This window comes from Epinephelus lanceolatus, chromosome 1, assembly GCF_041903045.1.
Source record: "Epinephelus lanceolatus isolate andai-2023 chromosome 1, ASM4190304v1, whole genome shotgun sequence".
In the NCBI taxonomy this organism is placed as follows: Eukaryota; Metazoa; Chordata; class Actinopteri; order Perciformes; family Serranidae; genus Epinephelus; species Epinephelus lanceolatus.
In genome coordinates this window covers 46,168,623-46,186,594 of record NC_135734.1, presented here as the reverse complement: position 1 = coordinate 46,186,594, position 17,972 = coordinate 46,168,623, and the positions used below count along the sequence as shown (strand labels likewise).

Genomic DNA, 17,972 nt, shown 5'->3' with positions numbered 1-17,972 from the left:
GGTGAGCTAAACAGATGATGACAGCGCTGTGACGACGAAGTCCGGAATCAGTCAGTAAACATTGCAAGATGGCCACGGATGAACACCAGTTGTTTGAAACGGCTTTGGCCGCTACAATGAACGAGTTAGACTTGGCTTTTTCTCTAAAAGAGGAACAGAAGACGACACTCGAATCTTTCCTTTGCAAGAAGGACGTTTTTGCTGTTTTGCCGACCGGATACGGCAAGAGTCTAATCTACCAGTTAGCTCCGCTGGTAGCGCTCTGGATACGTCACCCCGTGTATTGTTCTGATTGGTCATAATGTTATCCAATTGCGTGCAGTGATATTTACAAATGCATGCTTGGTGCCGCCCCTTGAGTTGGGCCATTTGCATTACTCATGGCTTTTCTCATGGATTTCCAGGCCAGCACTACTGATGAAAATGGGTGAAAATATGAGAGGGTAGGTGTCATTCTCCCAGTCACACGCTCACCTCTCTAACAAGTGGGCGCTGGGGGAAAACTGACAGGAGCAGATTTAAATAACTTTGGCTTCATCAGAGACACCGTCACCCTGAGTGAGAATGCCGAGCGATGTGGCCTCCTCACACCAGAGCTCCAGTGATTAGGACGCAAAAAATATCTCTGACACCAGCGTGAAGACATGTCAGGCATGAAGTCGTTTGTTGACTGACTCGAGGAACTGGGTGACATAATGTTTGAGGACTGTCGTGTCCATCAGGACCTCAGAGTGCCGCTGGAATGTGCCAAACATGACAAACTGGTGAAGAAGGAATAAAGTTATTTTACATGGAGCTGACAGTCTAGTCACTTAAATCATTTGTGTTTACATCCAACAAAATATCCATCAGGACAGACCAGAGGACAGGAAGGCTCAAATCTCTGACACAGTAATCGTCTCTGCTAAGTTCCTACTGCCATGTACAGGCCAACTGTTGGGGGGGTCAAAGGGTACAGATGACCCCAGGCCAAGGCTGCAAAGGTCTATGGTCGACCTTTAAATTAGATCAAGTACAACAATTTCCTGACTGACTTTAATCACTGACAACACAAGTTATATAAGGCCCGCCTCTCAAATCACATGATTGGACAATGGTAGAAGCTGGTAAGTGGAATTGTTTTAAATAAATTTGTTTTTAACCGTCATCACTCAGTTTGACTAACGTCTCCAACAGGCCTCATTTACAAACATTTAGCAGCAGGATGATGCTGAGCTCCTCATTAACGTGCATTAAGGTCTTGTCCTTTTGATATTACATCACAGTAATTGTCCCTCGGAGCTCGCTCTGTACGGTGATAATGGGCTGTGATGGTGATGTGGCAAGACAGGCGGTGCAGCGGAGTACCGCTGGCATCAACAAAATGCTTCATATTCCCAGTAAAAGAACCTCCTCCGGGTTTGAGCTTCTTTTATTCAAACGCTGCGGCTGCAGATGCAAAAATTAAAAACAAGAAGAACTTAGAGATTTCCATCCAGCCACAGTTTTTATGAAGAGTCAGCATCTGTCTGCCAGATGTGGAGGAGGAAAAATGACCTAACAATCAATACATAAATAAAAGAATAAATAAATAAATTAAAAAATACTTAAATAAATAAAGGAATAATAAAAGCTGAAATAAACATATTTATAAAAAATTAAATAAATAAAAGCAGGTCAGGACCTCCTGCCTCAGTAAGATATACAGACAGAAATACAGAAATTAATAAATGTAGCTGTGTAGCTAAAATATCAAAACAAAAAACAAAACTATGTATTGGTTTATGTTCTGTTTAATTGTCAACTTTATTTATGCATTTATCTATTTATTTCCATATTTATTTAAACATTTATTTTTTAAATTTTCATTTATTTTTATATTCATTTCAGCTGTTATTTTTTCTTTTATTTATTTTCCTAATTATTCATACATGCATGTATTTATTTCCATATTTATTTTTTATTCCTGTATTTTTTCCATTTATTTATTTACACATTTATATTTATTTTATTTTTATATTTATTTCAGCTGTTATTTTTCCTTTTATTTATTTTCATAATTATTCATACATGCATGTATTTATTTCCATATTTATTTTTTTATTCCTGTATTTTCTTTCATTTGATTATTTGCATATTTCTTTATTTACACATTTATATATTTATTTTATTTTTATATTTATTTCAGCTGTTACTTTCTCTTTTATTTATTTCCATAATTATTCAGACATACATGTATTTATTTCCATATTTTTTTATTTCTGTATTTTTCCCCCATTTGTTTATTTATTTATTTACACATTTATATTTTTATTCATTTTTTTTTATTTCAGCTGTTATTTTTTCTTTTATTTATTATTTATTTCCATAATTATTCATACATATTTATTTCCATATTTATTTTTTATTCCTGTATTTTTTTCCATTCATTTATTTGCATATTTATCTATTTAGTTTTGGTTGAGGTCATTTTTCATTCTCCACAGGTGCTGCTTTCAGGTCAATTAAAACTTCCTTTGCCATGATAGTAATGAGCAGACAGGTTTATTTTCCTTTTAAGGAAGATGTGAAACTACAACAGTTAAATATCTGCTGCAAATATGTCGATGATTCGGTTCAGAAATGGTTTAAATAAACAGAAATAGTCCCTGTCGATCTGACACAATCTGTGGACGATCCAGGGTGACATGTTGCTTTATATTTTTAAAGCAACACAAATAAAATTTCCATTGTATCTGAGTGGAGGCCGAAACTATCAACATGACTACATGACGAGACGAGGGTGAGAAGATGCTTCTTTGTGTGTTGGGTGAACTGAGCCTTTACAGTGTCAGGTGTGATGCTGAGTTATTGTTCAGAGATGATGTAATTAAATGGGTTTTTATTTCAGTGGTGCTGCCGTCTGTCAAAAGTTGACAGTGTTGTTAAACTGGACATCTTGAGAATGAAAATATTTTACAACCAAGTGTTCGTGACCAGACACAGAAGGATTATGGGAGTCATTGTTGTGGCCTGTGGTGGCTGAACCTGTGGTTGTTTTTCTTTGTAACCTCCACATAGTATTTAATGTATGAAACTGTATGCGTGTAATGAATTTAGATGAAGATGCATTTTGTTTTGTGCAATATCCTCCTGAGACCCGAATGTTTGTTTGGTATGCATTTTTAATTTCTTCTAGCTATGTGGGATCAGCAGGACCTGATAAGTATAAAAACTAAACACTGTCAAAAGGTAATAACGTCCCAGTATCCTTCACTGAGCTGGTGATAAATTCCCAATATCTTTAAATGAGAACTTCCTAATTTACAGTGTCTAGTCTACAAACATTATTAATCAAAACTAAATAAGTTTCAACCATAAAATGTGATCAGGTTTGTTCCTTGTCCACTTTTCCGTCGGCTGCAGACTGACTTGGCAGAGATGGCTGCCATCTTGTTTTTGCATGGATTGGTGTATTGTGCTCTTACTACCACTAGATGGCACAAAAGTGTCCACAAACGAGGACAACAGGTCTGAGTTAAACAGAATGAAGAATAAGGTCCAGTAAACCCAAACTGTGATGTCGTCATGTGAGGACACAGGGTCTCAGGAGGATATTTGCAATTAACATGTTTGTGTTTACATGATTTATATGTGGTTTCCTGCAGTTTGTGGTCTGTGACAACTCCCCAAAATGTATTTATATTAATTCACTATATTACAGCATCATCTATCCTGATACATACTAGATTATTGATTTTTTTAATATCTATTAGTGCATCCTTTTTGTCCTGAACATGTTTTTAAACCTTACACCCATTAATGTGATAATAACTGTTAGAAACTGAACTCTTTGTAGGACACTGACTGTATACTTGACGGTCAAAGTTCAGTTTTGTCTTAAAAATTGTGGGTAAAGTGAAGCCAGCAGCCTGTTCACACATAATACTGATGGATCACTCCCATCATCATCATCATCATCATCATCTGTTCAACAGAGCCACACTGTACATGGTTTATTGGGTATACACTGCCATCTAGTGGTCAAAATGCAGCAATACAAGAACTCTGAACATTCGCTCAGATACTCCCCTCACAGTAAGTGCAGTTTTAAAGCTACATTTGAAACAGCCCTTCAACAAGGGGCAGGCCACATAGATTTGGTAATAAAGCAGGAACTATAATAGTTTTTTTTTTTTTTTACTCAAGTTGTTTTTTATTAATGTACAACCCACCGACAGACCAACTGAACTTGGGCCTTTTAGGGTCTTGTAACTGCTTTCTTTCCACTTTCCAGGTTGGTGATCGAGCCTTGCAAGACTAAACACATGAATGTGATTAAAGTTAGCTCCATTTTGACTAGTTATCGCATTAAAATGCTACTTATACATTAATAAGCATCTCTGATACGGTGTATTAACCAGAGCAGCAAACTCTAAGGTAGAATTTTGAGTGATTTTCATTCACAAATGAAACCTTTTGGAGTGTTTTGAGTTTAAAATATGACAAAAAGCATTCAGTTTTAATTAAAAAATAGTTTTATGCATAATAATATAGTGTATTACACTGTTCGATGAGAGCTGGTGAAGGTGGAGCTAGTTTTCATTTAATTAGTATAGTTAAAAGCTAAAGTGAACAGATATGTTTTAGCTTTCTTTTAAAAATATTAACTGAGCTAGCTCCCCTGATCTCTGCAGGTAGTGTGTTCAATAGCTTTATGACGTAATCGTTTTGTCTCTTAAAATGTCAGAAAATTATGAAAAATAATCATTAAACTTTCAAACAGTCCACACTGACATTCAGATGTATTTTTGTTCGACCAAAAACCCAAAACGTAAAGATATTTTGTTTTATTTCACAGAAAAAAATTGCAAATTAATTTACTGTCAACTGACTAACGGTTGAAGCTCTATTGTTCATTCGTGACTGTTAATTTTCACACAACACTTGAAAGACTTTATTTTTCAAATTAGCTTTTTTATTCAAGTTACCAAAACCAAATGAGAACAAATGTTGACACATCTGAGCATGACTCCCACGTCCCACAAACACTACAAAAATATATATAAAAAAACAAAAACTAAAACCGTCCCGAAGAAACTTCCCAAATATTCACAGATCATGGGTTTGGAGAAAATGCAAGAATTCTGCTTCGAACCAACATAAAAGTTTCACTTCATCCAATAATCACATGACCCCCTGTGCTCAGTCTGTTGTCTGGTAATACTCGTGATTTACACTCGACCAATCGGACAAAACAAGTTTACATACACACATCTGGAGCAGTTCAGCTACATTAAACCATGATGAGACATTTGTAACTTGGTCTGGTGATGGTAGAGGCGGGGATACTAAGAGGTCATTTGAGGTGATTAAAAATAAAAAACCTTTCTGGCTTGAAACAGTGGGGGTTGTTAACGGTCAAATCAAATATCCTGGAAAACAGAGCTTGAGTGTCGGCCTGAAATCACCCAGAATCCCAAAATCTATTTAATAATTTGCCCAAATAAAAACAAAATAAATAGGCCCTCATTCCCCAAAACAAAAGTCCTCTTTCTTTCCTCGAGTCAAAAGATGTTTTATAATGTTGCAGCTGCACTGGAGGAAGTTGAGAATCGGTGAAGTATCTGACCTTCAGGTCATGAATGTTACGTAAAAAGGGGACGGTGTTGACAAAGAGTCTGACCTGAGGGTGCTGAAGATGTTTGAACCCAACCCGTTTTCAGCCTGTCATGACAGCACCACCCTCTCCCATCAGGGTTAGAAACCTCCCAGCTGCCACAAACGCTCCTTCACACCAGGAAGAGGCCAGGCTTAGCCCACCCTGAGGGGCGGAGCTACGAGGACAACGCCGTCTCCTCTGACAAACAGCATGGGGATGTTCCTCTTGGTCGACTAAAAAGACACCAGAAATGCACGCTTTAACTTCAGGATGCGTCACAGTACTTTGTTAAAATGTGTTTAACAGAGACACAAAGAATATTTTTATTATTCAGGGATGTTGATAGGTTTTAATGTAGTGAGCTACAGGTGCCTACAGGTGGTCATTTCAGTGGCTAAAATTTTTGTTTTTTTTTGGACAAACTGTAGATTGAAAATCTACCTGCACATTAAAGAAATAAAATCTGAAGACTTTATTTACAAAACCACAGTTAAGTCATAAACAAGTCTTCATAACAGTCTGTATCTCGGACGTCCCGATCTGATCTCAAAGGTCGGCATCAGGGCCTGTTGGAAATCAGCATCAGCCACATGCTGGTAAAAAATGCAAGTGGCTGCTAAATTTTCTTCACTCAGCAGCCAAAAAAAGTTAATTTCCAACGACAGACAGCGGTCCATCACTTTCACCATGCGGCTGCAAGCGCAACAAAACCCCGCAAACAAAGAGCCAATCAGAGTAGGCTAACAGTGGTTCCCAACTGGTGGGCTGTGGTCCAAAAGCAGGTCACAGCTCCATTCTGAATGGACGCCAAGTGATTAGCAAACATTGTCAAGTTTGTAAAAAAACACACTTTATTTTTAAGTACTGAGAATTTTTGGCACAGAGAACAGAAATAATGACTAATGAGAGATCTGGACCAGTTGGGAACCACTGAGCTAGTATATTAGATTATAATTATAATTAGATTATATGTAATCTGTGCAAAAGAGGTTCAGACGACATTAATAAACACTCAACAGAATACATGTCATTCAGGGAACAGAGGCTGCACAGAATCACTGGAGAATACACTGTTAAAGTGACAAAGAAATTCCCTCGAGACGGCGACAAGGCTAAAAAGATTTCAGAGAGAGTCTGTCGTTTAATACTTTGTTTTGTAACAAATAAAATAGAAAGAAAAAAACATTAAGGAACAGCTTCAATGCAGGGTTGTAATGCACTCCACTGCAGATATTCAGTCACATACATACACACTGAATACAGGTGCACTGTGCGTGTGTTATCTAGGAAAACAGAAATATGGGATCACTAATCAGTATCAGCAGATACTCAATATTAAATGACTCAGATCAGTATCAGGGGCATTAACAATCTGATCGGGACTTCCCTGTCAGATATATGTACAGAACACACATATGTCACATCTTAAGTTGAGTATAGAGAGAACCAATATTATCTATCCAGTATCAAGTAAATCAGATGTGATGTTTGATTGTGATATTATATGATAATCCATAATAATAATAATAATAATAATAAGCTGTGGTTTAATGTTAATATTTCAACATCTTGAGAAGTTGCGATGAAAGATACCAGGAATCTCTGTATACATATCATTCATATTCACAAATTTAGTGCATTTTATGAACCTAAAAATATCAGGTTATTGCCCATTGACAGTCCCCTCTGAGCTGTGCCAGTGACGACACCGTCGCCTTTGAAGCAAGGCAACGGCGGTGCACAGTCACAGCCTCAGAGAGCTACAGATGAGGGCAGGCAGATGTTGGATGTGTGCAGAGCACCGGAAAAGAAACACCGACACATCACCAACAGTTTGATAATAACATTCAAAACACAGGTTTTACTGTCAGTGGTTTCTGTGACAGGAGAAATACTTTTAAAATAAATAAAGTCACACAACGCCGCTGTTTTTTGTTGTTAAGAATGTAACATTTTTAGAGAAAATAAGAGTTTGTCTCCTGGACAAACAGACAGATTTTAATGTGTCAGTGATGCAGGACTTTATTTTTTATTTGCCCGATTGGACACCTGCATGAGGCACTCCACTTGCCCTGACACAGAGTTTACCTGCTTTACCTGTGTCTGAATATGCATTTATTCCATTTTGGAAGAGAAATGAATGCAAGGACATTGCTAATAGTAAATAAGTATTATTTCATTGTTTCAGGAAGGTCCCGTATGTCCAGACTAGTTTGGAACCCGAACTGTATGTATGTATGTATGTATGTATGTATGTATGTATGTATATATATATATATATATATATATATATATATATATATATATATATATATATATATATATATATATATATATATATATATATATATATATATACACACACAGTACAGGCCAAAAGTTTGGACACACCTTCTCATTCAATGCGTTTTCTTTATTTTCATGACTATTTACATTGTAGATTCTCACTGAAGGCATCAAAACTATGAATGAACACGTGTGGAGTTATGTACTTAACAAAAAAAGGTGAAATAACTGAAAACATGTTTTATATTCTAGTTTCTTCAAAATAGCCACCCTTTGCTCTGATTACTGCTTTGCACACTCTTGGCATTCTCTCCATGAGCTTCAAGAGGTAGTCACCTGAAATGGTTTCCACTTCACAGGTGTGCCTTATCAGGGTTAATTAGTGGAATTTCTTGCTTTATCAATGGGGTTGGGACCATCAGTTGTGTTGTGCAGAAGTCAGGTTAATACACAGCCGACAGCCCTATTGGACAACTGTTAAAATTCATATTATGGCAAGAACCAATCAGCTAACTAAAGAAAAACCAGTGGCCATCATTACTTTAAGAAATGAAGGTCAGTCAGTCCGGAAAATTGCAAAAACTTTAAATGTGTCCCCAAATGGAGTCGCAAAAACCATCAAGCGCTACAACGAAACTGGCACACATGAGGACCGACCCAGGAAAGGAAGCCCAAGAGTCACCTCTGCTTCTGAGGATAAGTTCATCCGAGTCACCAGCCTCAGAAATGGCAAGTTAACAGCAGCTCAGATCAGAGACCAGATGAATGCCACACAGAGTTCTAGCAGCAGACCCATCTCTAGAACAACTGTTAAGAGGAGACTGTGCGAATCAGGCCTTCATGGTCAAATAGCTGCTAGGAAACCACTGCTAAGGAGAGGCAACAAGCAGAAGAGATTTGTTTGGGCCAAGAAACACAAGGAATGGACATTAGACCAGTGGAAATCTGTGCTTTGGTCTGATGAGTCCAAATTTGAGATCTTTGGTTCCAACCGCTGTGTCTTTGTGAGACGCAGAAAAGGTGAACGGATGGATTCCACATGCCTGGTTCCCACTGTGAAGCATGGAGGAGGAGGTGTGATGGTGTGGGGGTGTTTTGCTGGTGACACTGTTGGGGATTTATTCAAAATTGAAGGCACACTGAACCAGCATGGCTACCACAGCATCCTGCAGCGACATGCCATCCCATCCGGTTTGCGTTTAGTTGGACGATCATTTATTTTTCAACAGGACAATGACCCCAAACACACCTCCAGGCTGTGTAAGGGCTATTTGACCAAGAAGGAGAGTGATGGAGTGCTGCGGCAGATGACCTGGCCTCCACAGTCACCGGACCTGAACCCAATCGAGATGGTTTGGGGTGAGCTGGACCGCAGAGTGAAGGCAAAGGGGCCAACAAGTGCTAAACACCTCTGGGAACTCCTTCAAGACTGTTGGAAAACCATTTCAGGTGACTACCTCTTGAAGCTCATGGAGAGAATGCCAAGAGTGTGCAAAGCAGTAATCAGAGCAAAGGGTGGCTATTTTGAAGAAACTAGAATATAAAACATGTTTTCAGTTATTTCACCTTTTTTTGTTAAGTACATAACTCCACATGTTCATTCATAGTTTTGATGCCTTCAGTGAGCATCTACAATGTAAATAGTCATGAAAATAAAGAAAATGCATTGAATGAGAAGGTGTGTCCAAACTTTTGGCCTGTACTGTATATATAAGAATTTGTTCAGTGAAAAGAAATGAGGCTGTCCATGTTGTACCTTATAGAGTTCTTCATAAGTCTCCTCATCGATCTCCACCGTCGTCACCGTCTCCTCCACGTCACCCAGGATCATGTTCAGGTGCTGATCGTAGGCCTGGGACAAACAAACAACCACTAACATGAACTGGGAGCAGTGCACACAAAAGCTTGCAAAACAGGAACACAAAAATTTCTGGCATGCTGCTTTGAAACGTAAAAACCCAGCACACAACCACACACACTTCCAAATGTTTATTATTTTTTAGATAGTGTAAGTAGATGCTGGGCGTGTAGCTTACATGCAGTCTACCACGGAGCTCCCGGTCGTTCCTCATCTTGACGTAGATCCTCTCATCTAGACTGAGTCTGATCAGATCCAGTGGCTCCTCAACCGTGTTGGTCGTCGGTTGCTGCAGCACACATACAGGACACTGGTTAGGTCTGAGACAGATACAGATCTCAACAACTTTGAACACATAAAGGAATGAAATATCAGTGGTGCTGCTGCCCCCATAATTCTATTTGATAGTCAAACCCAGCAAGCATTCACTGAAGAGCTGTGGGCCAATGCACACAGCATCCAGCTGCACCACTATGAAGGTAATATATGAGGTGTAACACATGATTCACAGGGTAAACTCAGCTACCAGCACACAACCACTGAAGAAGCTGTAGAAGATCTGAGACGAAGGAGCAAACAGATAGTAGAGGAGAGAAGAAGAGTTTGTTTGCATGCATAAATGGCTGAAAAGATTTGGGGAATAAAGCATGTTATTTTGGAGAAGAATCCTGCAACTTGTTTAATTTTCAGTGACTTGTAGTATCATGTTAATACGAATATTTAAATCTTCGCTTTTGTACAACTTCCTCAAAACAAACAGTGATAAAACTGAGGTTCTCCTTGTAGGTGCTAAATCTACTTTGGCTAAACCGTATAGTTTCTTTTCTCTCTAACGACTGACAACTCCAAAGTCCGTGCGTCCCCTCAGGTTAAGAGTCTGCGTGTCATCCTGAACAGAACACTGTCCTCTGAGGCCCACACCAATGATGTTACTCAGTCTGCATACTTTCATCCAGTAATATTAATCATCTTCGCCTGTCACTGACACCTCAGAGTGCTGCTATCCTCATTCACTCTTTGGTTACATCTCGTTTAGATTATTGCAGCTCTGTCCTCTTTGATCTTCACAAACTGTAACTGGTCCACAATTCAGCCGCACATATCACTCCTGTTCTCCAGCAGCTTCACTGGCTTCCCGTTAGATATCACATCGATTTCAAGATTCTGCTTGTCACCTTTATTCTCTACCCCATGACAGTAAAGGCGGCTCAGGGGGTCGAGTGGGTCGTACACTAATCAGAAGATCAGCATTCAATCCCTGGCTCCTTGAGTCTGCATGTCGAAGTTTCCTTGAGCAAGATACTGAACCCCAATTTGCTCCCGATGGCTGTTCCATCAGTGTGTGAGTGTGTTAAAAACAGGGATGCGCACGATTAGACGTCTAAACGATTAAACGTCCACCACCTCGCTAGTCGGCACCACAAATATTAGTCGGTTAAACCAATTAGTGTTTTATTCATGTACAAGGCCGCTTAACTGTCATGCAGCCGCCATGGTAGTTGAAGATTGTGATTAAAGGCTTCAAAGGGCTCTTAAAGGAATGGCCACTTTAGAATGAAAATACAGACAGTACTGACTGACCCTCATGCCCACAAGAAGTCCAGTGTAGTTTTTTAATCCACAAAACTCATTCGGGTATCGGAGGATAACAGCTAGCCGAATTTTCCCATACACTTGAAGTGCATGGAACCCACGTCCAAAATCATTTTGAAAATGTAATAAATCTCCGCTAATGCATTTCAAAAACATCAGAACAGCTCATCCGTCGTAATCCAAGTGCCCTGAAGCCACAGCATGCAAAATTGACTTGAAAAGACGCAATTTACTCCACTTTTATAGCATCATTTCTCACCGTGGTCAGTTAGCCTGCAGGCGTGCTGTGTTTACACGGCAACTCGCGCGAGACTCGAGAACGTTCAGAGACGTTCTTGTTCTCAAGTCTCGCAAGTTGCAGGCTAACTGACTGACTTCTTGTTGGCATGAGGGTGAGTAAGTACTGTCTGTATTTTCATTCTAAAGTGGCCATTTCCTTTAATGCACACAATATTTTTTGGGAGAATGTTTCAAATACTTAACAATAGGTTGTGCTAAATTTTGACATTGTTTTTTTTTTTTCCTTTTTTAGACTGGTCGACAAGTAATGAAAATTTTCATTTAGTCGACAGAGAAATTAGTCGCCAGGAACATCCCTGGTTAAAAACTGAGTAGCAGGTGGCACCTTGTACAGTAGCCTCAGCCTCCAGTGTATGAATGTGTGAGAAATGGGTGAGTGTGACTCGTAGCGTAGAAGCGCTTTGAGTGGTTGGAAGACTAGAAAGGCGCTATACAAGTCCAGGTCCATTTACTATTCACAATATTGACTCCTTTTCTATTTTCAAATCCTGTCTGAAAACACAACATTTCAAGCTGGCACAGTCGGTCTGATTTAATGGTGATGTTGACTTTATAATCATGATTTCATAACTAACATTTATAACTATGATTTTTTTTTGTGTGGTAATTTCATTAACTTTTATTGTGCATTACTGAATTGTTTGACTTTGTGATCTGTGGATACGTTGCTGCTTGTTTCTAAATATCTTGTAAGGTGTCTTTGAGTGCTCTGAAAGGCGTCTATGAATAAAATGCATTATTATTATTATTAATATTACAACTAATTCTGCTACCATACAGCTGGAAGTTAGGTAAAGTAAATGACAACACTTGGAGGACAGACTGAAAATAGATGGACAGCTGACATAAAGCTGTGGAGAAATGTTAATAACTTTACATTATATTCTTCACTGCAGACACCACTGCCTTCTCTACATTTCACCTTTAAGCATTTAGATGCATTTATAGTCAGGTTTTAAGTCCAACCCTAACGAGTCACACTCGTTTAACCAGTAACGTTATTCAGTTATTATCGCTCACAGTAAACACAGGAGCCATTTGGTAGGCACTGCTAACTTTCTTCTGTCTTATATTTAACTGTTTAATTCTATATTCCGCTCAGTTTATCGTGAACCAGAGCTCTGACAGCTCAACACAACACACACCGCTCATCAAACACGTTTTGTCATTCTGACTGTAGCATTAGATGCTAACCGGGCTAATGTAGCTAGCTTGTTTGACAGGCCGCTCGGAGCCGTTAACCCCCCAAAAACAAATTACCAGACACGGTAACCCTCCTAAAACACACACACGGGTAAAACTATCTGCTGACCCTCTTTAGGTGTCGTTACACACCCGCTGTGTTGGAGAATAACAGTACAATTAACGCTTCTGCACCGACCTGCTCAACTTCGTCCGCCATTAGTTTGAGTCTGCGTCCTGTCGTCTGACCGGTGCGGGGGTTGCCAGGTCCGTAAAAAGCACACGTTTTAGAAAGAGGTGCAGAGCGTGGGCTGGCAGTTTGGTTTGCAAGTAATTTGTCAGTTTAGTCTGATGAAAAGTGTGTGTCAGTGTTACTTTTGAAATGTAATGGATTACAGATTACAAGTTACCCTATTAAAAATGTGATAAGTATTGCAGCCATTTTGATTACTTCATCAAAGTAATGTAGCGCATTACATATGATTTTTTAAAATTACATTTCTGAACAAAAATGTTTTAAACTGGGCGATAAAGCTGTTTTATTCTACATTTAAACTATTTACTGTAAAGTATAAATGCAAATGCCACCTTTTGTTATCATCAGAGGCCCCCACCGATACCATATTATCACGATACTTGGGTCACAATGCAATATTATTGCCAAATGCTTATCATTGTGATAGCATATATTGTGATACACTGTGATGTATTACCGTTTTGAAACTGAAAATTAAAGACAAACTTCATCTTAGTGCATAAAAAACATTTTTTTTCATAATATGATAATGTTTTCAGTCTGTTCATCTCACGTCTATCATTTTTATTGCAGCATCATGTATCTAGTGGACTGAAAAACAAACTGATTACATTATTCTAGTTTTTATTCTAGGCTACCAAAAGTTTAAATTGTATTTGCAACAGTAATTTATATTATTAATAATTTATATAATAAAACTGGCATCTGTATAGCGATATACTATTGGCACACAAAGCGTTACTGTGGGGGAGGTAATCACTTCACTGGGGTCATCAGGTGGGCACCCTCCTTCATTGGTGTTTCACTGATAAACCCATGACACCCCCAGAGGGCTCAACGGTGACACCAGTTGCCTCCTTTGCTTCTACCCCTCATGTTGGACATCTTCCAGACCAGTTGGGGTCCTTCCTCTTCACCCAGAGCCAATTGCTGCTTCGCTCGGCAGCCTCTGATAGCGACTTGAAGGCTTGTCGGAAGGCCTGTCCTCGTATCCCCACACTCTTCAGAAGCCTGGTTGATGATGTGGCTACAAACCTTATACAGGGAGCACCTGGGTACGCCAGCCAACCAACTGCTTATTCGGTCCACTAGATACATTTTGCTGCAACACAAAAAAATGGCTGAGGTGAGATGAACAGAATGAAATAATAAACGGATGTTGACTTAATTCAGCGTCTGCAGCCTTTGAAGGACGCGTCCTTTGAAGACTGCATCAGCCAAACCGAACGGTCTCTGAAATGGGGCGGTCTGGTCTGTGGAGGATTTCCTGGGTGCATCACCAGTTGTTCTCGCCCCGACCCGTTGCCGTTAGTTACCTAGCAACCAGCTGCTCTTAACAAAAGAAAGAGTAAGCTAGTAAGTTTGTTCGCACTTAATCATGAACCCAGAGATTGTTATTATATAGTTATATTTCGTCACTACTTGAGGAGATAATTCACCAACGGAGACATTTCAGGCTCTAGGACCGTTTTCAGGTAAACTTATTAAATTTGATTGTTTAAGCCGTGTGCTTTTAGCTCATAGTAATATCAACAACAGTTAGCTAGTTAACAACTGTTAGTCAACTTAACTTAATATATAGTCGTCACTGGTGCGCAATGCATCTTGGGATAGGCTGTGCCATGAAAGATTCATCTGTTGCATCCATCACATTCTGGGAGAGAAGGCCGCATTTTAAGGAGCCTTCAAAATTGGACAGCTTTGTACGCAACAAAGTGACACCAAAGGCTGCGGCTCCTGAATTGAGTCACAGCTATAGTTTTCCTTTGGGGACATAATTTAGAATTGAAAAAAGGCAGTAAATCACAAAATATTTTATCACAATACTCAGCATATCGCAACATATTTAAAATCACAATAATACTATATCATGACTTAAATATCGTGATAATATCGTAAAGTGAGTCCCACCCCTAGTATTTGTACTGCTACCTGAGTAAAGAATCTGAATACGTTTTCCAGTGTGCAGGGGGATAAACAGCAAACCTGGCAACGCGCCGGTAACGCTAAGTACCACTCTCCTCTCTTTCTCTTTCCAGACCTTTCCATCCTCCATGTCGGCACAAAGCGACACTAACACTCCAGCTGCTCTGAGGTAGGTGATAAATACCACCTGAACATGTATGTTTTGTTGCCAGTTTAGACTCATTGTCATTACGTCATAAAACATAGACCACAGTCGCACAGTGTGTGTTGTGTTACTGGAGCGACTGTGGAGCAACAACTGAAGTTTGCAGCGTCACATTTAAACAGCAGGACGATCACGTTACACGGTCAGAGGTGAGTTCAGGTTCAAACGACTGTTAGCGACTAAAATACACGACATTAATATCCAGAGGGTGAATAACAGTTATATTACGTCAGCTATGACACTGACACCTATTACCGCTGGCTCGTGCATGTGAGAAGAAAACTGCAACATGAGCGGTGTAAATAAAAACGCTGACATCATTTAGGTGGATTTTTACAGTGTCACATTCATGTCTGCGATTTAATCTGAAAATAAGTAGGTTAATGTCGAGGCATTGTGAGTGCGCTCCCACTGTGTTTCTGCCACGTATGCACGTGTCCTGCAGCAGAGTGGAAAGTTGAAGAAGACGCCAGAGACAATAAAACAATAACCCCATAAGAATATTTGACACTGTCCCTTCTGCTGTGTAGAGTTTTAGTTTGGGCTGAATGTTGTTAAAACTGTTTGAGGTGACTTATTATTTTTGTTTTATTCTAACATGCACATCTCTGCTACACATGAGCAGATATTGATTTTTCTAGAAGTTACCTTTCTTCTACACTTGCACTGAGAAGTGGTGGAAGTGACATATGATAATGTACCTCATTTTTTGTCCAACCAGCAGTCTAAAAGCCAACAATACTCAATTTAGTGTGTGTTACACAAGAACAAAAGGTTATCTACACATCTAAGAGGCTGGAGCAGTAACATATATAATATCTTTGTACTAAAATTGAATTTAACTACTAATTAATCAAAAGAACTGCTGTAAAACTCAGTTGATCGACTAATCTATTGTTATAACTCTGATTTTAGAAACTTTTTTTGTGCTTTTGTGTAATTAATTTGAAACAAAGCTCATTTACTCTTTTTTACACGTCTCATTTTTCTTTGTGTGTCGTCTTTTCAGTTGATACATGAAGGATTTGTGTGTTGCTGTGTGTGTGTGTGTGAGCCTCTTCTCCCAGTTCAGCCCAGTGCTTCATACTGGGTGTTTGTGCAAGCTGAGGAGGCAGAGCAGAGCAGTGGCGATACCCATTCCACCCTCAGCTGTAGAGTGGCTCTGTGGTGGAAGAAATCCCTGCTACAAACTAAACATAGCGGCTAACATGTTGCTCAGAACCAGAGTTTGACTGATGGAAGTAAAAACAGCCATTACGCACAGTGTCACATTTTCACACCAGCTGATATGTTTGAATTTGACTTCTTGAATGCTTGTTCGCTGCTCCCCTCACTCCTCTCTGCTCTGTCATCACATCCTGCAGGATCCACACCGGCCACAAGATGGCGCCCAACGCCAGGAAGAGAGGAGGTGACGTCAATGTCTGCTGAAGGTCATCAGTCCAACTGAGTGATTCAGTTTGTTTTAAAAGCTGTGGTAAACTTGAAGTATTTGTCATTGCAGAGAGGTCACTGTGTCCTTGTGTAAAAAAATAACTTATGTAGGTAGTAGTGCAGGATTTTATTTTATTTTTATTTATTGCATTTAAAGAAATAAGATAACAGTAATCCTGGAGGAACAGATCATAAAAAGAGAACAAGAAAATGACATAATTGAGGAAGTTTTCAGAAGTTTGTTTTAGTAAAGAAAGCGAGGACATTTAAAGTAGTTCTCCCCAAAGGTCAAGTAACATTACAGATTGACAATGTCACTAATAATAATAATAATACATTTTATTTATAATGCCCTTTTCATCAAAAGATCTCAAAGTGCTATAAGTTAAAAACAAATAAAGATAAAAAAAAAAGGAATGGAAGAGAATAAAAACAAGATGAGCAGTTATTTAAAAGGATTTAAACAAAAACATCTAAGGGGGACCAAAAGCTTTGCTAAAAAAGAAATGTCTTGAGACCTTTTTTAAAACAGTCAGTGGATTGTGGTGCCCTCAAGGTGTCAGGGAGGGCATTCCACAGATGTGGGGCAGCAGCACAGAAGGCCCTGTCTCCCATGGTCCTGAGTCTGGTTCTGGCTATTTGGAGGAGGTTTGAGTGGACTACAGGATAACAAACAATTTTACAGTTACTTTAAGACATTTACTGCACTGTATTTGTTTTCTTCTCTTTTGTTTTCTCAGAAGCACACTAACAAGAAGGGAGAACTTACAAAGCAGATGTAAGAGCTATAAATGATCCAGATTGTATGATGTGTTTGAACTGTGTATAATTAAATGTTGCTGTGACAGATATTTTGCTGGATATAACCATTACATTAAAAGCTTTTTTTTTTTATTTAATTTTATTTTTTAATTTTTTTAATGAAATTGTGTCAAAGTTTACAGAAGTTGAATGTTGCTCTGTTTGTGTCACTGGAATTAAAATATGTCTGAATTTAATGCAGACTGAGAACATTAATAAAGTCACATTTTATCTCATCATAATGTCTGTTGAATCGTTCAGTGATGGTGAGTGATGTAACTTGTTTAGGAGCAAGAATGCAAAAAAATAAAATAAAAACAGTAGAGACAGGGTCAGTATTTCCTCTAAGGAAACCATAAAGGAAATATGGCTACTGACAGTTGCTAAAGATAAATGTCAAATACAGTGTGCCAAAAATACCAGGATGTGCTACCACATCTGGTCCGATTTTGCAGTTTGCAAGTCAGCATGGCTCCACAGCTATTCTGACCCACAATCCTCTGCACACACA

At 38.9% G+C, this 17,972-nt stretch overlaps 1 protein-coding gene and 1 long non-coding RNA gene across 2 annotated transcripts; one reads left to right on the top strand and one right to left on the bottom strand.

Annotated features, from left to right (window-relative positions):
• Positions 1 to 2,140: 2,140 nt before the first annotated feature.
• On the bottom strand, positions 2,141 to 13,168 carry lsm3 (LSM3 homolog, U6 small nuclear RNA and mRNA degradation associated). The gene is made up of 4 exons (XM_033625801.2): positions 13,039 to 13,168; positions 9,943 to 10,053; positions 9,663 to 9,758; positions 2,141 to 5,853 (listed from the first exon to the last, which is right to left on the bottom strand). The coding sequence occupies exons 1-4, from the start codon at positions 13,057 to 13,059 to the stop codon at positions 5,773 to 5,775; spliced, it is 309 nt and encodes a 102-aa protein (XP_033481692.1). The 5' UTR covers positions 13,060 to 13,168; the 3' UTR covers positions 2,141 to 5,772.
• Positions 13,169 to 15,069: 1,901 nt separating this feature from the next.
• LOC117256727 (uncharacterized) lies at positions 15,070 to 17,703 on the top strand. The gene is made up of 2 exons (XR_004501661.2): positions 15,070 to 15,190; positions 16,591 to 17,703. It is a non-coding gene; the product is annotated as an uncharacterized LOC117256727 (long non-coding RNA).
• The last annotated feature ends 269 nt before the right edge of the window (positions 17,704 to 17,972 follow it).